The sequence below is a fragment of the Rhinolophus hipposideros genome (assembly GCF_964194185.1).
Source record: "Rhinolophus hipposideros genome assembly, chromosome: 17".
In the NCBI taxonomy this organism is placed as follows: Eukaryota; Metazoa; Chordata; class Mammalia; order Chiroptera; family Rhinolophidae; genus Rhinolophus; species Rhinolophus hipposideros.
In genome coordinates, this window is record NC_138063.1 from 49,030,921 (window position 1) to 49,049,640 (window position 18,720).

Sequence of the window (18,720 nt, forward strand, 5' to 3'; positions counted from 1 at the left end):
TTTAAAAGTAAGCAATTAAAATGATAGCACAAAGTCTCTAAGGCTTCTGTTTTTCAGAGTATGATTCTAGTATTTCAATGCAGGTGTTCTGAACTTATTAAACAAATAGTGACCTTCACGTCCAAATCATCTTCATTTGCAAGTAAAAACCCTATCAATCCTGGTCACATTTCCAGGAAGGCTCTTCATCAGACCGGAGGCAGAACTTCCTCCTGTTCACTCACATGTAATGGCTTTGCAATGAGAAGACATTAATTAAGTCACCTCCTTCCACTTACCCTCAGGAATTGTTCTAAGTATCAAGAGTGATTCATTGGTCTGTCTAGTAACTTTATCAGCATTCTCTTGAAATGTGTTTGCCGTATTTTTCAATTCTCCCAGTTCCAACGTGATACCTATTTAAAGGGGAAAGAGTGTTCCATTTTAGGCTAGCCTACTAAACAGTTGCCACGGCAACCATTTTCTTCATTACTATGACCCATCCACAGATCAACAGCTTTCTACAGAGACCCCCCAATATTGAAAGGTCTTCCAGTAAGATTTAGTGCCCTTGATTATATTGTGTTTTTAGCTAGCTTGATGTTTTTTCTACTTTGCTTGTTGCCCTTCTCACTAATATTTCTTCTAAAATTGCACGTCCAATTTAATTAGAGCTCAAGGTGAAGAACTGTGTTTAAATCACTCAGTCTCATTCAGACTCACTGACTTCTTATCCACATCTAAATCATGGTTGTATTTCTCCTCTAAGCTGTAAAACCCCAAACCTGGGCTCCTTCCTGGGAATCTCCCCTCAGTCTTCTCCCACCAGCTTCCCCCACCAGGGCCCCTCTGCTTCCTGCTCCCTTCTCGTCACTCAACAGGTGGTCAACTCAACCTCCTTCAAGTCTGATCAAAGCTGTTGGATCAAAGCTTTCACTTTTAAAATTTCTGTTCATGATATACAATCACATCTGGATTCTAAACACATGGTTAAAAAATAAATTAGTGATAAAACCCTTGATGAACATGATTGGCTCTGCCTAAAATTTTAATTGCCAGGAAGACCACTATTTCATGGCCTATGAATTACCTTTAGTGGTATAAATTGAAATCATAGCCCACCAGCATTGATGCTAGAGTCTGTGTTTAATGCTTTATGATTGAGAATTATGCACTTTCTATGCTGTGAGATGACAATAAATTCTAAACTGTTGTCACCCACAGAGAAACAAAAAGATATGCATATATCTACACCTTGGCTCAGGCAGCTGTGGAAGGATCCAGTACTCGACACGGAAGTAGTCTAAAAGAGGGGATGAGCTGTTTATGGACCACTATTTACTCCCATAGGAAAAGACTTGGTATTTTTGATATGTTAGAATATAGACTATGTTAAGGTGAAAAATACACTATATGTTATAAAACTTACATGTTTTTCATACACAATAGTTTCCTGCTGCCATTTTGTTATGGATATGCCATTCCATTATTGGATAGCTCTTACGTACACCAAATAATTGTTTACTGAAACTCTTAGGAAAAACTAAACTACATAGGTATTATTTTAAATTGGTAAGTCAATTGTGATTCAATTCAATAATTATTTGATGAGAACCTACCATGAGTCTAACATTATACGAGCCCCGTGAAAAAGGCAAAAGAAGTACCAAACATAATACAACTCTTCAAGAAACTATAAAACAATGAGAGGGGAATAGAGGAGCTCGTGAAATCAAAGGTAACCTGACAAGCACTATGAAGAACAGGGAACGCTCAGGAGCTAAAGCAGAGTGGAAGATTTGGTTATCAAGGAAAGTTTAATGAGCATATGGAAAATTAGGGGTGACTGCACATTAAAATAAGAGGTATCATTAAAATAAAATTTTAAATTGTGTGATGTTTATATGATAGCAAATTAGAATGTTATTGTGACAAAGAAAGGTTAAGCTTCAAATTGCTCCAGGAAAGGAGAATATTCTGGCAGTGTACTCAGAGAGGTATTCTTATCAACATAGTCCAAGCTAGAAACTGACCTTGATGCTTTCTGCTCAGGTTATTGCCTTCTTTCAGAAATTTGGAACTGTGCTGGAGAACCACCTTCTCATTAGACAGGAGGGATTCTGAGGACTGAAAAACAGAACAATTTAAGCATGATGACTGGAGGGCAGGGTGGAATCCTACTGGAGACGGGGAAAGCAACTCTATCAGAATAGCCTCTGGTCTCCTCAACTATAACAGGTAGGGAGAGTTTAAATTGTCCTAATTTGTGTTTAATATATGTCCTATGTTATGGCTGAGGAGAAAGAACACAGCGAGTTTTAAATATATAAAGACAAAAACTAGCCATTAAGTGAAGATCTTCACCACAGGTAAGAAAAGATGCCTCAAAAACTGGCAATTATAAAAGTCATGAGGATATAAAGTACAGTATTGGGAATATAGTCAACAATATTGTAATAAATATGTATGGTGCCGGGTGGGTACCAGGCTTATCAGGGGGTCACTTCATAAGTTATATAAATGTCTAACCACTGTACTATACACTTGAAACTAATATAATATTGAATGTCAACTGTAATTGAACAAAATTTTAGAAAGTTGCCTCAAGTAGATATCAAGTGGCATTATCATTTTTCTTATAAGAAATGGTGAGATTTTCCTTATCTTTACATCACTAGTCCCTACTCTTTACAAAGAAGTATTTATGACCTTAAGAAATTAAAACTTCTATCACATGATGACAGAAGCCATAAACAGATCTCACCAGAAAAGAATATCAACAGGCATAAATTTAAGTCACTGAGTCTTTGCTCAAGCACCTTAAAGAACAATCTACCAGCGTGCCTAAAAAAGGAAGGTACACTCCAAAGCCCATGGGCATTTCTTACCAAGATTGCCTCAGTCACAGTTCTGAGAGCATCTTTTGCCAATTTTTCTGATTCTTCAATCAGGCTCCTCACGTTGGAATGGATGTGGGTCGCACTGGTTGCATTCAGGGACACGTGTCTAACATTTCCAAGGCCACTATGAAATCAGCATATTCAGAGGTGTTATGATACACTAAATTGAACTTTCCCACTATTCTTAAAAGTCTCCTAGTTTCTTTCCCCTTAGAACAGTATCATCAACAAGGAATAACAACATCTGGATTCCCCTCTGACTCCAAAAGGAATCTTAAGCAGTAGCCACACTGTCACAATAACACTAAGAATTGTTGTTTAATTAAAACCCAAAGAAGAGATGACAGCCATTTCCCATCTTTTATCCATTCACCAGTTTCTACCAGATGCCCTCAACATCCTTTGACCTCTGTTCAAACCCCCCGAATGTGTCTGGGGCACGACTGCATGTTTGCATTGGTAGTAATCACTCCTGTAAGGCATTTGCTAATTTTCAAAAAGCTCTCCTAAGTCTATGTAAAGGTGCAGAATCTTATTCCTCAAATGGTATCCACCAATTTGATGAAATTTGCTAGAGGTTTTGGAGGAGGATCAGATAATATTTCAATCATTTGAATTTCATTCACTCTTACAGGTGGGCACATCAGTAAGGAACTTGCCAACTGGTAATGGTGCAGTTTCATCCAGCTACTCTGTCTTGAAAATCAAATCTGACCATTGACACACCTTTTGTGTACTGTGCCACTCACTTCATTTTCTTCCCTAGGTTATTATTGAGTTGGGTGATTCCCAAACCAGACATCAGCATTTATTACTTGGTACTACTTGATTGGCAAAATTTGGTGATTTATAAATAAATGATAACATTTAATTTTGTGTCTCGGACCAAATTGCTTTTACTGCACATTATAAGTAAAAAAGATTTTGTTCTAGCTATGCACGTAGTCAGAATATTGTTTTGTCTTTTGGGAAATGATGAAAGATGATGAAAAGAGAGACACTAACTGAGTATCTAATTCCATTTTGCATTACTGATTCTTATGGCATATAAAGGCCGTAGTGCTCAGTGTAGCACATAATTTATGCAATATTCTATCTTATATCATTTTTAATTGCTGTCATTGTGTGATCTAATCTTTTATGGCAGCATTCCTCAAATTGGAAAGATATTCATTTTTCCCCGACCACAAAATATACCCAACATTCAAAAAAAATTCCCAGTGTGTCCAGACTTTTTCCATCTATAATTGATAACAAACTTTAAATAAGTTTACCAATTAACTTACAATCTTGTGTAAATCACTAATAAGGCCTAAAACCCTGGTTTGCTGCACATTAGATCACCTGGGGATCTTTTTCATAAAAATTATAAAGCCCAGGCCACAGCCCACACCAATTAAGTCACAATCTTTGAGTGGGGGGTGTTGGGGGTGCTGGCAGGAATGTGAGTGGGGAGATTAGGGGACAAAGGTATCAGTATTTTTGAAGTTCCCCAGGTTATTCTAATGTGCAGAGAAGATTGGAAACCACTGGCCTAAAGTTATGCCTCTCATTTAAAGACTTCTAAAAAGCTGAGGATACATTTAACACAAAGCAAAAATATGTTAAAATTATTGTAATACTATGGTTAGATCTTCAGGCAGGAGAAAATAACCGCGGGTGATATCTTTCTGGAATTGGGAAAGAGAGTCCCTATACGTACTTCTATAGGTGCAGTGTGGGCAACCACAACCTCCATTCATGCATAAAGCCAGTCAAGGCATCAGCTCCAAAAAGGCAAGATAAATAAAGAAGTTAATATCCTTGTCTGGCCACATGCAACCGAACAAAGCCCTGAGCACTTGGTAAATGCTTAACAAGGCCTTGATGGCTTGATCCTGTGGCATAATATTTGCTTTAATACCTATCCACTTCAGTTTGCATTTCTTCATCACATCTTCATGCCGGTGGTCAACTATGTTATCAGACATGGGAGGAAATCCTCCTCACCATGTAAATAAAACAGGAACCCTCATTTTCAGACAAAAGAAGAGTGATTCAACACGATGATCAAAATCCTTACTCTCTCTGATCAATGAATCACAACCGTTGGAATTCCTGCCAAACGTGGTCTCACCTGTCCAAAGTGCCTGCTAATCTCTGGAGCTCGGCTGCATGATCCTCAGCTCTGTAGACGAGGTCAAGAGCTCTTCTTTTGGACATCTGCATAACCAGGTCATCCACATGGTGCCGGATTTTGGCAGTCCATAAAAGTAGCTCATCATGGTGGTGCTCTAAGTGCTGCACAGAGAAATCAATACTGTGAATATACGTACATCTATGTAAGGATGTATGTGCACATATACTCGCATATGAGATGTGCGGAGACTCTTTGGAAACTGTATGGTGGCTGCACTGAGTTGTAACTTACCGCTACAGCATTTTGTGCAGCCTGTGCACGCGCAGTGGCGGCATCTAGCAATCCTCTTCCTTTGGTGATTAGCATTGAGGTCAAGTTTTGTTCTTCTTGAACACGCAGCTTTTTATCCTGTAGCAAAAATTCACCTTTAAGGATGCTTCATCAAGCAAGTCAGCTTCCGAACGCTGGTGCCTGATGTTACGTACTGAGGTTAGCACTCAGGGCTCATTTTGTAGGAAGGTAAAAGTACTGTGATTTACATCAGAGAATTTGGTTACCAGCTTTAACTGAGGAGGGAGCTATTAAGACTCACACTGAACTCTCGCAGGCTGGCATTGACAATGAGCAGCAGGCGGTTGCTTTCCTGTGTCTCCCCTTCAGCTTTCTTCAGGAAGTCTTCGGCTGCCTGCAGTTCATTGTTGTGTTTGGAAAGGAGGCTCCTTGCTGCTTCTTTTACTACCTTTAATTCTTCCTGTGGCTTCTGGTAATTTTTCTGAATTTGAGACAATAAATCTTCAGCAGCCCTGATAAATATAAATGGTTCACATAGTAAGTAAATGAATAACAAAGCACCTACCATTGAAATGATAGCAGAAGGAATTTTTACATATTCACACCTAGTTTTATAGTGTGCAGTAAAGGGTAGCAATAGAGAGCCAGAGACAGCTGTCCTTGGAAAGGCCTGCTTGCAAGGTTGGCCCTTGGCTGGTATAGGAAATTGTTCCCACTATTCCCTAACTGATGAGTGTCTCACTGCCTCCACTGTTTGTGCAGAAAATGTGGTTTATGCTGAACAACTACTTTCCCTCTGGGAGTCTGGAATTTGGTCACATGCTAGGCAAGGGGTGCCTACAAGACCAGCCTCCAGTAAGAACCATGGATGCAGGACCTCAAATGGGCTTCCCTGGGCAGAAACGTTAACCGGCGCGCTGTTGCATTTTCATTGCTGGGGGAAGAGTGCCCTCTGTGACATCTCATTGGAAGGGAACTTAAGGAAACCTGTATGGCTACTTCTAGGTTCCACCATGTCTTCTGCCCTGATCCAGCTGAGCATCCTTAATTCGCTATCCTAAGGAAACCTGGCTGTGAGTACAACGAGGTGCTGAGTCCTGAGAGTCCTAGTGAAACTATGAATGTGGGGCTGGTCCTGGGGACCCTGATGAAAGCATAATAAGCAACCAGCTTGTGTGCTAAATGTTTCCACCAATAGGATTGCCATACTTCATCATAAATCACCAATTTCCTAAGAATGATAATTAAAAAGCTGATAATTATAATTTAAAAAATTAGGAATTTTAAATTCCTAAAATAATCCACAAAATTTGAAATGGCGTAAGTACAGGATTATCTATAGAAAATAAGAAAGAGGACAGAGAACATATTTTAAACTTTAGTTTTTTTTAAATTAAAGGTCTCATTAATAATAATTTAACAAATTAAAGGGAGAGAGATCAACAGTCTCAATAACTTAATTTCAAATAAAATCAGAAGATGTATGCTGACAGAAAAGGGGCAGCAGGAGGGCCTACAGAGCAGGAGAGTGAAGGGCACTGAGGGGAACAGGGTGGGAGGGGGGCCTTCTCCCCTTCCTCAAACGCTATTCAGAAAATGAACTTTTCCTAATTGGACTATGAACTCCTACCGGTAGCAGGCAAAAAACTTCTAGTGTTATCCTTTGTGTCCGCAATATTTGCCACTGGAGGCTCATTTTGTTGAAGAATGAATGAACAGACTGCTGAAGGATATGATGGGAGAGGATAGCCCCACAAAATGACTCCTTTGGGTCTCCAGGGAATCTCCATCTTTAATAAGCTCCTATTCACTCTGATGTACAGTTGAGGGAAATAGCAAATGAGATGACAAACCAGGGCAAGAAGCCCTCGGAGGTGCCAAAGATATCAAGATCAAGACAAGTGGGAAATGGGTGGGGTGGGGGGATAGGGTGGGGCATGGAAAGGAGGTGGGGCTGGAATCAAATATGTGACATATCTTTTTTTTTTTAATTTATTGGGGTGACAATTGTTAGTGAAATTACATAGATTTCAGGTGTACAATTCTGTATTACATGATCTATAAATCCCACTGTGTGTTCACTCCCCAGAGTCAGTTCTCCTTCCATCACTATATATTTGATCCCCCTTACCCTCATTTTCCTCCCCCCAACCTCCTAACCCTCTGGTAACCACTAAACTATTGTCTGTGTCTGTGAATTTTTGTTTCTCATTTGTTTGTCTTGTTCTTTTGTTGTTTTTGGTTTATATACCACATATCAGTGAAATCATAGGGTTCTCTGCTTTTTCTGTCTGACTTATTTCGCTTAGCATTATACTCTCAAGATCCATCCATGTTGTCACGAATGTTCCTGTGTCATCTTTTCTTACTGCCGAATAGTATTCTATGTGAAACTTAAAAGCTTCTGCACAGCAAAAGAAACCATCGACAAAATAAAGAGGCAACCAACTGAATGGGAGATGATTTTTGCAAACAGTGCCTCCGATAAGAGGCTAATATTCAAAATATACAAGGAACTCATGAAGCTCAACAACAAAAAAACAAACAACCCAATTGAAAAATGGGAAGAGGACCTGAAGAGACATTTCTCCAAAGAGGACATACAAATGGCAAATAGACATATGAAAAAATACTCAACATCACTAATCATCAGAAAAATGCAAATAAAAACCACAATGAGATATCACCTCACCCCAGTCAGAATGGCTATCGTCAACAAGACAACTAGTAACAAGTGTTGGAGTGGCTGTGGAGAAAAAGGAACACTCATACACTGTTGGTGGGAATGCAGACTGGTGCAGCCGTTATGGAAGGCAATGTGGAGGTTCCTCAAAAATTACGAATAGAATTACCATATGACCCAGCAATCTCTCTCCTGGATATCTTCCCAAAAAAATTGAAAACATTTATACGTAAAGACACTTGTGCTCCAATATTCATTGCAGCTTTGTTTACGGTGGCCAAGACATGGAAACAACCAAAATGTCCTTCGATAGATGAATGGATAAAGAAGTTGTGGTATAAATATGTGACATTTCCATGTCATCTGGATGGCAGTGGGGAGCTAAGCAGACTAGCACAGCGGAATCTGGGGTGGCCACCTCAAGAATGGATGTGTCCTGGGGAAGACTGACATGTAGGTATGAGCTCCTTTTCCTCCAATGTTCCCTTCTACTATGCATATCAGGTGAGGGAAAACGCAGGTGAAAGGTCGGGGTCAGAAACATGATTATAATCTAGTGTAAGTGTGGCAGCATGGTCTCTGACCTGACCATCTAAATTTCACCCACCCGTCTTTTACAGACTGGGTCTCAAATGCTTCGTCTTTCTGTTTAGGGTTGGAAAATAACAGGGTTTAGAGTCACACAGATTTAGGTTTGTGGTCAGGTGTCAGAATATCCTGGAGGTTTAACACTGGGCAAATTTGATAGTGTCTGGGTCTCAGTTTCATCAGCCGGATTCTGCCCTGCCTCACAAGGTGGCTGAGATGATCACAGCACGGGACTTGGAAGTGAAGGCTGTACCCTCCCGGGACAGAAGGGGTGCTCCATAGACTGTAGCTCCCTTCCCCACCTTCTGGGCCCTCACTCTCCTCTAACTTCTCCTCGTGGTATTTACTTGATAGTTTTGTCAGGACCCTTTCTTGGCTGTAACTAATATTCTAATAATTAGATTACTCATTGTCCTCCAACTATTACCTGACAATAAGTTCCTCCTTTTGTTTATCACCTAACAAATCAACAATGTCAAAAATCCTATTCAGTGATGAGAAAAGATGTAAGCCTAACTTTACAATGTGTTGCCAGTGGAAGTGTACTTTGTTTTAAAAAAAAGTCTTTAGAAAATAATTCAGAAATGCAAGTTAGGAATACTCAAAACGCAAATTCTTTGGCTAAATGATTTCACTTCTTAATATCTACCATAAGATAATAATGTGAAATATAGAAAAATATTTTGTTTCAGCTGTCCATTACATTATTTAAAATGGCAAACTACACTAAAATAGTTAAATATCACATTATAGAGAATGGAGTTTTGATGGAGTATTGGGTAACTATTTACACCAGTACTTAAGATATTTATCACAACCTGTAAGAAAGACGGACTGTGCTATACTACTTCAAGTAATTATTTCGTGAAAATCCTAAGAAAACAGCCTGAAAGTAAATTACAAGTTCCTAGTGACCAGGCCTAACAATTCTTTGTGATCTGTCACTTCACATTGTGCTTGTTACTGAGGGTTTGCATAACTATGCTAAATTATTCTGGCATAATGTCAAACTGTCTTAAGTTTTACAGCACATCTAGTAGACACTGACTCTATTTTCTTCCATAAGCATTTATTGCATTCTATTCAGTCTTCAATAAATACAGTATCATGAGGTTCTTTTGTTTGTGCTAGGAGGAAATGTTGTTCGAGGGACACCAGAAAAACAAAACCTATGGCATAATATCACAAAGAGATACTGGCATTTATTATACTTTTCTCTATTTGGAGGGGCTGGCACCCATTTCTTCATTCGCTTGATAATAGGGCCCCTCTCTTTTCTTTTTGTTTTTTAATTACAGTTTATTGGGGTGACAATTGTTAGTAAAGTTACATTGGTTTCAGGAATACTATTCTGTAATACACCATCTATACATCACATTGTGTATTCACTACCCAGTCAGTTCTCCTTCCATCACCACATATTTGATCCCTTTACCCTCATCTCCCACACCCCTCCCCCCCACTCTCTGGTAACCACTAAACTATTGTCTGTGTCTACGAGTTTTTGTTTCTTCATTTGTTTGTTTTGTTCCGCTGTTGTTTTCAGTTTTATATACCACATATCAGTGAAATCATATGATTCTCTACTTTTTCTGTCTGACTTATTTCGCTTAGCATTATATTCTCAAGATCCATCCATGTTGTCACAAATGGTCTTGTATCATCTTTTCTTATGGCAAAATAGTATTCCATTGTGTATATATACCACAACTTCTTTATCTATCCATCTATCGAAGGATACTTTGGTTGTTTCCATGTCTTGGCCACTGTAAATAAAGCTACAACGAACATCAGAGCACATATATCTTTACGGATAAGTGTTTTCAGATTTTTTGGGTAGATACCCAAGAGAGGGTTTGCTGGGTCATATGATAACTCTATTCGTAAATTTTTTTTTTTAAAGATTTTATTGGGGAAGGGGAACAGGACTTTTTGGGAACAGTGTGTACTTCCAGGACTTTTTTCAAGTCAATTTGTTGTCCTTTCAATCTTAGTTGTGGAGGGTGCTGTTCAGCTTCAAGTTGCTGTCCTTTCAGTCTTAGTCGTGGAGGGTGCAGCTCAGCTCCAGGTCCAGTTGCGTTGCTAGTTGCAGGGGACGCAGACCACCATCCCTTGCGGGAGTCGAACCGGCAACCTTGTGGTTGAGAGGATGCGCTCCAACCAACTGAGCCATCCGGGAGCTCAGCGGCAGCTCGGCAAGGTACCCTGTTCAATCTTAGTTGCAGGGGGCGCTGCCCATCATCCTTTGGGGGACTCAAGGAATTGAACTGGCAACCTTGTGGTTAAGAGCCCACTGGCCTATGTGGGAATCGAACCGGCAGCCCTCAGAGTTAGGAGCATGGAGCTCTAACCGCCTGAGCCACTGGGCTGGCTTTTGATCTCTCCTCTAATTTCTTCTTTGATCCATTCGTTCTTTAAAAGTATGATATTTAATCTCCACATATTTGTGGTTTTTCCTACTTTGTTTTTGCAGTTGATATCCAATTTCAAAGCCTTGTGATCAGAGAATATACTTGGTATGATTTCAGTCTTCTTAAATTTGCTGAGGCTAGTGTATGTCCCAATATATGGTCTATCCTTGAGAATGTTCCATGTACACTAGAAAAAGAATGTATAGTCTGATGTTCTAGGATGAAGTGCTCTATAAATGTCAATATGTCCATTTCATCTAATGGGTTATTTAGGGCTGATATTTATTTAGTTATTTTCAGTTGGGATGATTTATCCATAGCTGTCAATGATGTATTTAGATCACCTACTGTAATTGTGTTTTGGTCAATTTCTCCCTTTAGTTCTGTTAGTAATGGCTTGGTATATTTCAGTGCTCCCTGATTGGGGGTATAAATATTGATGACTGTTATGTTTTCTTATTGTATAGTCCTCTTTATCACCATGAAATGTTCATCCTTGTCTCGTTAACTTTCTTTATCCTGAAGTCTGTTTCGCTGACATCAGTATAGCTACACCTGCTTTTCTCTAAGGCTATTTGCTTGGAGTGTCAATTTCTACCCTTTCACTTTGAGTCTATATTTGTCCTTGTAGCTGAGATGTGTCTCTTGGAGGCAGCATAGAGTTGGATTTGGTTTTTTGATCCAATCTGATACTCTGCCTTTTTGTTGGTGAGTTTAGTCCATTTACATTTAGGGTCATTGTTGGTGTATGAGGATTTTCTATCATTCTATCTTTGGTTTTCTGGCAGGACCGTGTCTCCATTGCTTCTTTGCTTTCTTGTTGCTGTCTATTATTTCAGTGTGGTGATATTCTATGATTTTTCCCTCTATTTCTTCTTTTTTTATGTTATATATTTCAGTTCTGGATTTTATTTGAGTGGTTACCATTAAGTTTATGGAAAAGAAAATTTGATATTTAGAGTATTCCATTTTTTTCAGCATGCTTACTTTCTCCATTCCCTTGTGCAGGTTGAGACCTTTACTCTCTCCCTTTTTATGTTTTTGTCGTCACAAATTATCCCTATTTATGCTGTGAGTTGGTTCCTGTGCTGCAGTAACAAGATGTCTTTTTCCTCCCTTTCTTTAGTGTTTTTTTTTTCTTCTTTACTTGTATATTATGTTTAAGTGTATAGTGCATTATTTGGTATAGGGGTTGCCATTTTCTGTTTCTGTCTGTCTGTTCATAATACTATTCACTGTTTTGTATACTTCTGCTTCTTTGTTTCAGGTCAAATAGCCTCCTACAGTATTTCTTGTAGTGTAGGTCGTGTGTTAGAAAATCCCCTCAGTTTCTGTATGTCTGGAAATGTCTTTTTTCTTCCTTCATATCTAAAGGATATCTTTGCTGGATATATTATTCTTGGCTCATTTCTCTCTTTCAATATATGATTCTACTCCCTCCTGGCTTGTAGAGTTTCTGCTAAAAAAATCTGATGATAATCTAATGAACTTTTCTTTGTAGGGTACCATCTTATTTTCCCTGGTTGCCTTGAAGGTTCTTTCTTTGTAGTTAATTTTTGACAGCTTCAATACAATGTGTCTTGGAGAGGGCCTTTTGGGATTGAGGTAATTAGGTGTTCTATTTGCTTCTGGGATTCGAGGATCCAGTTGTTTCCACAAGTTTGGGAAGTTCTCATTGACTATTTATTTGAATATACTCTCTGTTCCCTTCTCCCTTTCTTCTCCTTCTGGTATGCTCATTATTCTTATATTGCCATTTCTGATGGAGTCAGAAAGTTCTTGTAGAGTTCTTTTATTCCTTTTAACTCTCAAGTCTCTCTCTTCTTTATCTGTGTCATTTACAGATTTCTATCTTCTATGTCACTGATTCTTTCCTCCACCTAGTCAGCTCTATTATCTAAGCTGGCTATATCATTATTCATTTCTTTTATTGAGTTCTTAATCTCCAGAAATTCTATTTGGTTCTTTTTCTAAATTTCAATATCTTTGGTAAAATGTTTATTTTGTTCTTTGATTGTGTTTCTGAGTTCATTCAACTACCTGTCTGTGTTTTCTTGCATCTTGTTGAGTTTTTTCAGAACTGCAATCTTGAATTCGCTGTCATTTAAGTCACATATTTCCATGTCTTTGAATTCATTTTCTGGAGGCTTTTCATTTTCTTTCTGAGCTGCCTTGTTACCTTGGTTGTTCATGGCAATTAATGAATTATTTTTCTTCCTAGACATCTACAGGAGTGGTTTCTGCAATAGGTTGATAGGAAGAGATCTTTCTTTTGCTTTCCATTAGGTTTTTGTAGAATGTTTTATTTTTTCTCCAACTGCAGCCTTTTGTTCTCCCTCACGCTGTAGTGTTATATTTTCTCTGCACTGTTCTCGCTTCTCATAGAAGGGGGGATTCCCTGGAAGGTGGGCTTCTCCTCTGTGAGCAGGTCACCTGGGTCTCAGGGCACTGCCTCCATAAGAGATGTGGAGAGGTTCTGAATTCTGAACCTCTTCCTGCCCCAAAACAGGGTCTGTGTGTTTCAGCAGCTGTTTGCCCCTGCAGGGATCTGCCCAGATAAGTGGGGGTGGGAGTGGGGTGGGTTGTGAAAGGTGGATGTGAGCAATCACAGTGACCACCTGCACAGCCAGAGCTCCCTCCCCTTTGCTGGAACTAGTTGGGCTGCAAGTCTGTGGCTGCGGCTGCAGTTCTCACAAATATTCTGTTCTTTTGATCTGACACTGCTACTATTCTACTTCTAACACTGGGAGGGTGGGGAGGTAGCAGCTAGGCTGAGTGCCTACGCCTTCCATCCTCTGTTTGGCAGTGAGGGCTTAAACCACCATTTTCATCCTTCTTCCCTCAGTATTTGCTCCGATGTCTCTGCCATGAGCATTGATTACAGCCGTGTTGTATGCTGATCCCTCATGTGGGACTATGGGCCATAAGGGGAGCAGTAACACTCCAAATTCTTCCCTCTCCCGTAGCTGCAGAAGCTCTGAAATGCAGGGAGCTCTGAGCTCTGAGCTACCCGGTTTCCCTGAAAATAAGACCTAGTTGGACCATCAGCTCTAATGTGTCTTTTGGAGCAAAAATTAATATAATACCCAGTCTTATTTTATTATAAGATCCAGTCTTATTTTATTGTAATATAAGACCTGGTGCTATAAATAAGACCAGGGTCTTATTTTAATTTTTGCTCCAAAAGACGCATTAGAGCTAATGGTCTGGCTAGGTCTTATTTTCGGGGAAACATGGTAGGTCTGTGTCCTGCTTCCACCCAGTCCTCGTCTCCGCACTTCCTGCTTCCCTCACCCACCCCATTCGCCCAATTTGCCCACCTTTAGATGATTTCAGTTGCGCATCTCTTTGTCTTACCTGTCTGCTGCGCAGGGAGTCCTTTGTGGAATTATGGTTGTTCAATTTGTTGTAAATTCCAGGGGAGATTTCAAGAGGCTCACCCCACGCTGCCATTTCTATCGCCCCTCTCTTTTCTTATGACATTATGCCCCCAGTGAGAGCTTTCTTTCTCCCCCCCTCCTCCCACATACTTCCTTCACGTTCAGCACTGCAATTCTTACTTCTAATTGGTTGTGTCATGAGATATTTAGGAACTTACTTGAGCTCAAGTGTGGTATTTTGGTGCAACTGTATGAAATGCCTTTTCTGTACAGTTTCCAGCAAAGATGTAATGTTCTTCTGCAATATCTGAAGAGTAGAACTGGGTATCTGGACATCTTCATCCAAGGTCCGATTCAGAGTCGTTGCCTTTTCAATAATTTCTATGGAGAAAATCCATCAGTCATTTAATAAGTGTCTCACAAGTGGACAGTCCTAAACTGGAAAAGTTTAGAATCTTCTTCAATGAAGCCTGCTCCATTCACCTAAACTAGCTGAACCTCCAGGCCAGCCCAGGCCAGGCCAGGCTATATATCCCAATGCATTTTGTATATCCCCGATCAAAACACTCACAGACTTGGGATTACTAGTCTATTTAACGTGTGTCTACCCCAGAACCCCTATACTCTGTAAGGCAGGCGCCGTGGTTGTTACATTTACTTCAGCACTTCCTGCATATGGCACAGACATTTGCACACAGAAGCTGCTCAATAAGTATTTATTGCATGAGTGAACCAACAACATTTGATACTACTATTTTTATTAAACACATTATTTGTTCTAATAATTTCCTTATCTTTTGCCCTATAAGTGAGATTTCTATTGGATTTATATTAGATTGTGCCCTTACACTGTAATACAAAAAGAAACACAAGAATATGTTTCTGACAGCCAGAAAACTGAAAATAGCCAGATCAGATGGAACACCCCAACTAACTAGTGATTGAATTACTCTAATATTTTAGGATACACTTTGGAACCACATCAAAGCTCCAAATCCCGTCCACTCCCACTGTGGGCAAAGGGATGGTGTCAAGAGTTCAGTTCAGCAACGCTACGGTATTGCTGCCTTTGCATCCATCTGTTTGGCCAAGACAGACGCCTGCAGTGACCTTACACTGACACTCACCCCTCCTAGAAGCACATGCCCTCCATAGCAGCCAGCAGGGTCAGAAGCAAGTGTAAGTTCCTGTTATGACAGCCCTTGTGATCAACAGTCTCTCTGCCTTCCCCTTGTCTACCCCTTGGATAAGGCCCCCATGGAGCTTAACAAAACCTTGTACTTTTGGTTTGGACTGACCAACCTGGCCTTAGCCCAGGAACCCCACAGCACTCCACCCACAGACATTACCAAAGGCAGGTGCCCCAGCTACTGTCTCTCTGAGCCGGAACCCTGCCTCGACTCCTCAGTGTGGCCCCTTAAGGTCTGTCGGTTACTTCCTGTGAGTAATAAACTTCTCTATTTCATTTTCTCTTCTGGTCTGCCATTGGACCTTGACTCATCATCTGGCACCTTGTGCTCCACTTAATAAGTGTTAATTTGACAAATTCACAACAGATGGGGACGCACCATATCTACTTGATACTTAGGACCTGAGTATAAGGCATAATACAGAAAATAAAAAAAGGAAACGTGTTTTTAAAAGAATAAAACTCTCAGTGAAAGACTGGACACATCAGGATCCCCAATCTATGGAATATTCCAGCCCTTTGGCTCTAGCAGTCCAGTGTGAGTCACGCACATTTATTCAAAAATTCAAGAGTGAATGGGACTTTTCCTTCCAAATAAGCACAGACGCCCAGACTAGACACTGACCACACTACCTTGAATGCTTATCTTCAGCTTCTCAGTAAATGTTATGAGGTCTTGACTCTTGGTGAGGATTCGTTCAGTCGCCCTGGTCACGTGTTGGCTACTTGTTAACACTCTGTTGAGCTGATAGAAAATAAAGATCTCAGGTTAGTTCGACTTTGAATAATATGCGAGCTTTGGTTCCAGTTGTCTCTTTTAAATAACAAAATATATTCTAGAATACAAAATAAAGATGTACAGTATCATGTAAGTCAAGGTTAATAGTTCAGGATTGGAAATCGAAATGGTTAATGAAATAACTTACTGCTCACTGTGTGTGAAAAAAGATGGCATATTTTTTGAAAGCAGCCTAATTGGCTATTAAGCCACAGACTTTCCCAGTGTCTCTAGGGTGAAGACCCTATGTTCACTTTAGGACCCACGTGTACAGAATGTAGACAGGAAAATCTTACTACTTTGTCTCAACCATGAGAACTTAGTGGAGGAGTCAGACAAACTGGATTTTAGGTCCAATTTCCCAAGCTGGAGACCTGTACATAATCTTCTAGCCTCGTGGATAGCATGGGGCAATAGTAACACTTACCCAGGAACTATGAAGATAAAATCTGAAGATGTCTGTAAAGCTGGCAGCCCAGGGACTGAGACTTGGCAGCCCTCAGCTCTTGCTTTCATTAGGAATGTTACAATTTGTAAAAGAAAGTTTGTTTGTAAATTCCAGGAAAGTAAAGTAACTCAGACTGGGTCTAAAAGTATTTTCTAGTCAAAATCCAAAGAGAATCTTCTTTAATGGATAGAGAGAATTTATTTTAATCAGCTTATCACTTCCAATCAATTGTCTGCTTGCTGAGGTACTTAAAGTCCATGCTTAAACTCTCAAACTCTTCCCAAATAATCATTAATTCTAAATGAACACGAGCCAAGCTAATACTTCTTTTCTTTTAGGGTGCATGACTGTGGATGTATGTGGATGTTGAGAGACACAGAATAGATACATTGTGTATATATGTACTATCATATACATATCTAAGTACATACATGCAGATATATGTGCACACACACACGAAATTCAAAAGTGAAAATTATAAATTTGACAATAGGCCTCCCTCACCATCTGTGAATGGTGAGATTTCTTTTGGGGGAGATCACTAAAATCCATTCATCTGACATGGGATAAACAGAATAAGAAAATTCCCTGCTGACATTAAAACGAGCTCACTTGCCATTCAAAGTCTGCAATCAGAAGCACGGACAGCATACAGCTGCTGGGCGCTCTGCTGGCTCTGTCCCCTGAGACGCAGCAGGTAGGGGTCCTGGCATTTGGTAGAGTGCTTCTGAGCACCCGCGCTCACCATATGCTCAGGTATGTGGTGAATTTAGGACAAGGAAGAAACCGCAGGAATGTTTGAATCCCACCCCACCCCTTGGTTCACAGGAGAAAATGATGGTCAAATGGCAAGAATTGCCCAACTCTTCCCTCAGCAAAGGTGACAACAAAAATTAAGTCAGGAGCCTTTTCTCACTAAAGCATAGAAATGGGCCAGATTGAGACCAATTTGATCATAAAGTATCTAGAGCACAGCTCCTTAGAGGAAGAGGCTACCCTGATCTAACCAGAACCTTCCAGCCCCCGTGCAATAGCTCACAAGCACTCGGTAGGGAGCGGGCCCTTTTTGTGAAGACTTTACCTCCCTTTGCAGGTCATTTGTTTGTTCTGCAACACCTTCAAGTTGAATTTTTACCAGTTCCTTTTGAGTATTTTCTTTTAATAAAGACTCCTGAAAAAAAAATGAAGACAACAAGTCACAACGCTTCAAAATCAATTTTCTGATTCTTAAAGAAGCATCACTTGTTATTACCTATTTTGCTCACAGAAAGAAGTTCTTCTTTCCTTGAGATTGCATTAAAAAAATCACATTTACTTAAGTTTTGATTATAGCAATGTTTTTATACTGTCATCTCTTGCATTATATTTCTAATATAGACATGAATTTAAAGTACTCTGTTGTGCAAAATCAGACACTGCTGCTATTCTTGGGGAAGTCTGGCTTAATTTCAATATCAGAGTCACATAAATTTTAACCCTAATTGCTAACACCTTAAAAAACTTACTTAAAAAAGCTTACTAGGCTAAAATACAAAAGTATCAAGTTTTGTAAAAACTTGCCTTCATAATGACTAACAATTAATCACTTAATTTATGCCAACACTCTTCTAATTTTTTACTTATATGATTGTATTTAAACCTTATAGCAACCCTGTGAAGGGCTGTGGGGGAGTTAAGTGACTTGCCCAAGGTCACTGTGTAGGTAAATAGTTAAAACAATGAACAATTAAGAGTTTATATTCTTCACCTCCTGCAGACTTTACATAAACATAAAAAATATTTAAAGGAATTGACAAGTGGTTTAAATGAGAGCGAATCATTCAAAAATAGTTAAAATTTAAATCAAGTATTTATCTCAGCTGATAAATTTAAAATATAGTTATATCCCTTGGACCCAAACTGACAGAAAATAGTATTTATTGATTGTGTCTATAGTGAGTGGAAAAGAAATTTC

General features: G+C 39.6%; 1 protein-coding gene across 2 annotated transcripts in view; it reads right to left on the reverse strand.

Moving 5' to 3' along the window:
• The window catches only part of LAMA1 (laminin subunit alpha 1), a 161,869-nt gene that overhangs the window by 33,248 nt on the left and 109,901 nt on the right, over window positions 1–18,720 (reverse strand). For both annotated transcript variants that reach the window (XR_013995283.1, XM_081078720.1), the window contains exons 34-42: window positions 17,848–17,937; window positions 16,174–16,285; window positions 14,570–14,732; window positions 5,591–5,801; window positions 5,290–5,406; window positions 4,996–5,159; window positions 2,868–3,003; window positions 2,013–2,106; window positions 279–395 (exon numbers count right to left, since the gene is read on the reverse strand). Coding sequence is in view for 1 of the 2 variants with exons in the window: in XM_081078720.1 (XP_080934846.1) it covers window positions 279–395; window positions 2,013–2,106; window positions 2,868–3,003; window positions 4,996–5,159; window positions 5,290–5,406; window positions 5,591–5,801; window positions 14,570–14,732; window positions 16,174–16,285; window positions 17,848–17,937 (1,204 nt within the window). In the remaining variant the exon portion in view is untranslated. The remainder of the gene's footprint in view (window positions 1–278; window positions 396–2,012; window positions 2,107–2,867; window positions 3,004–4,995; window positions 5,160–5,289; window positions 5,407–5,590; window positions 5,802–14,569; window positions 14,733–16,173; window positions 16,286–17,847; window positions 17,938–18,720) is intronic.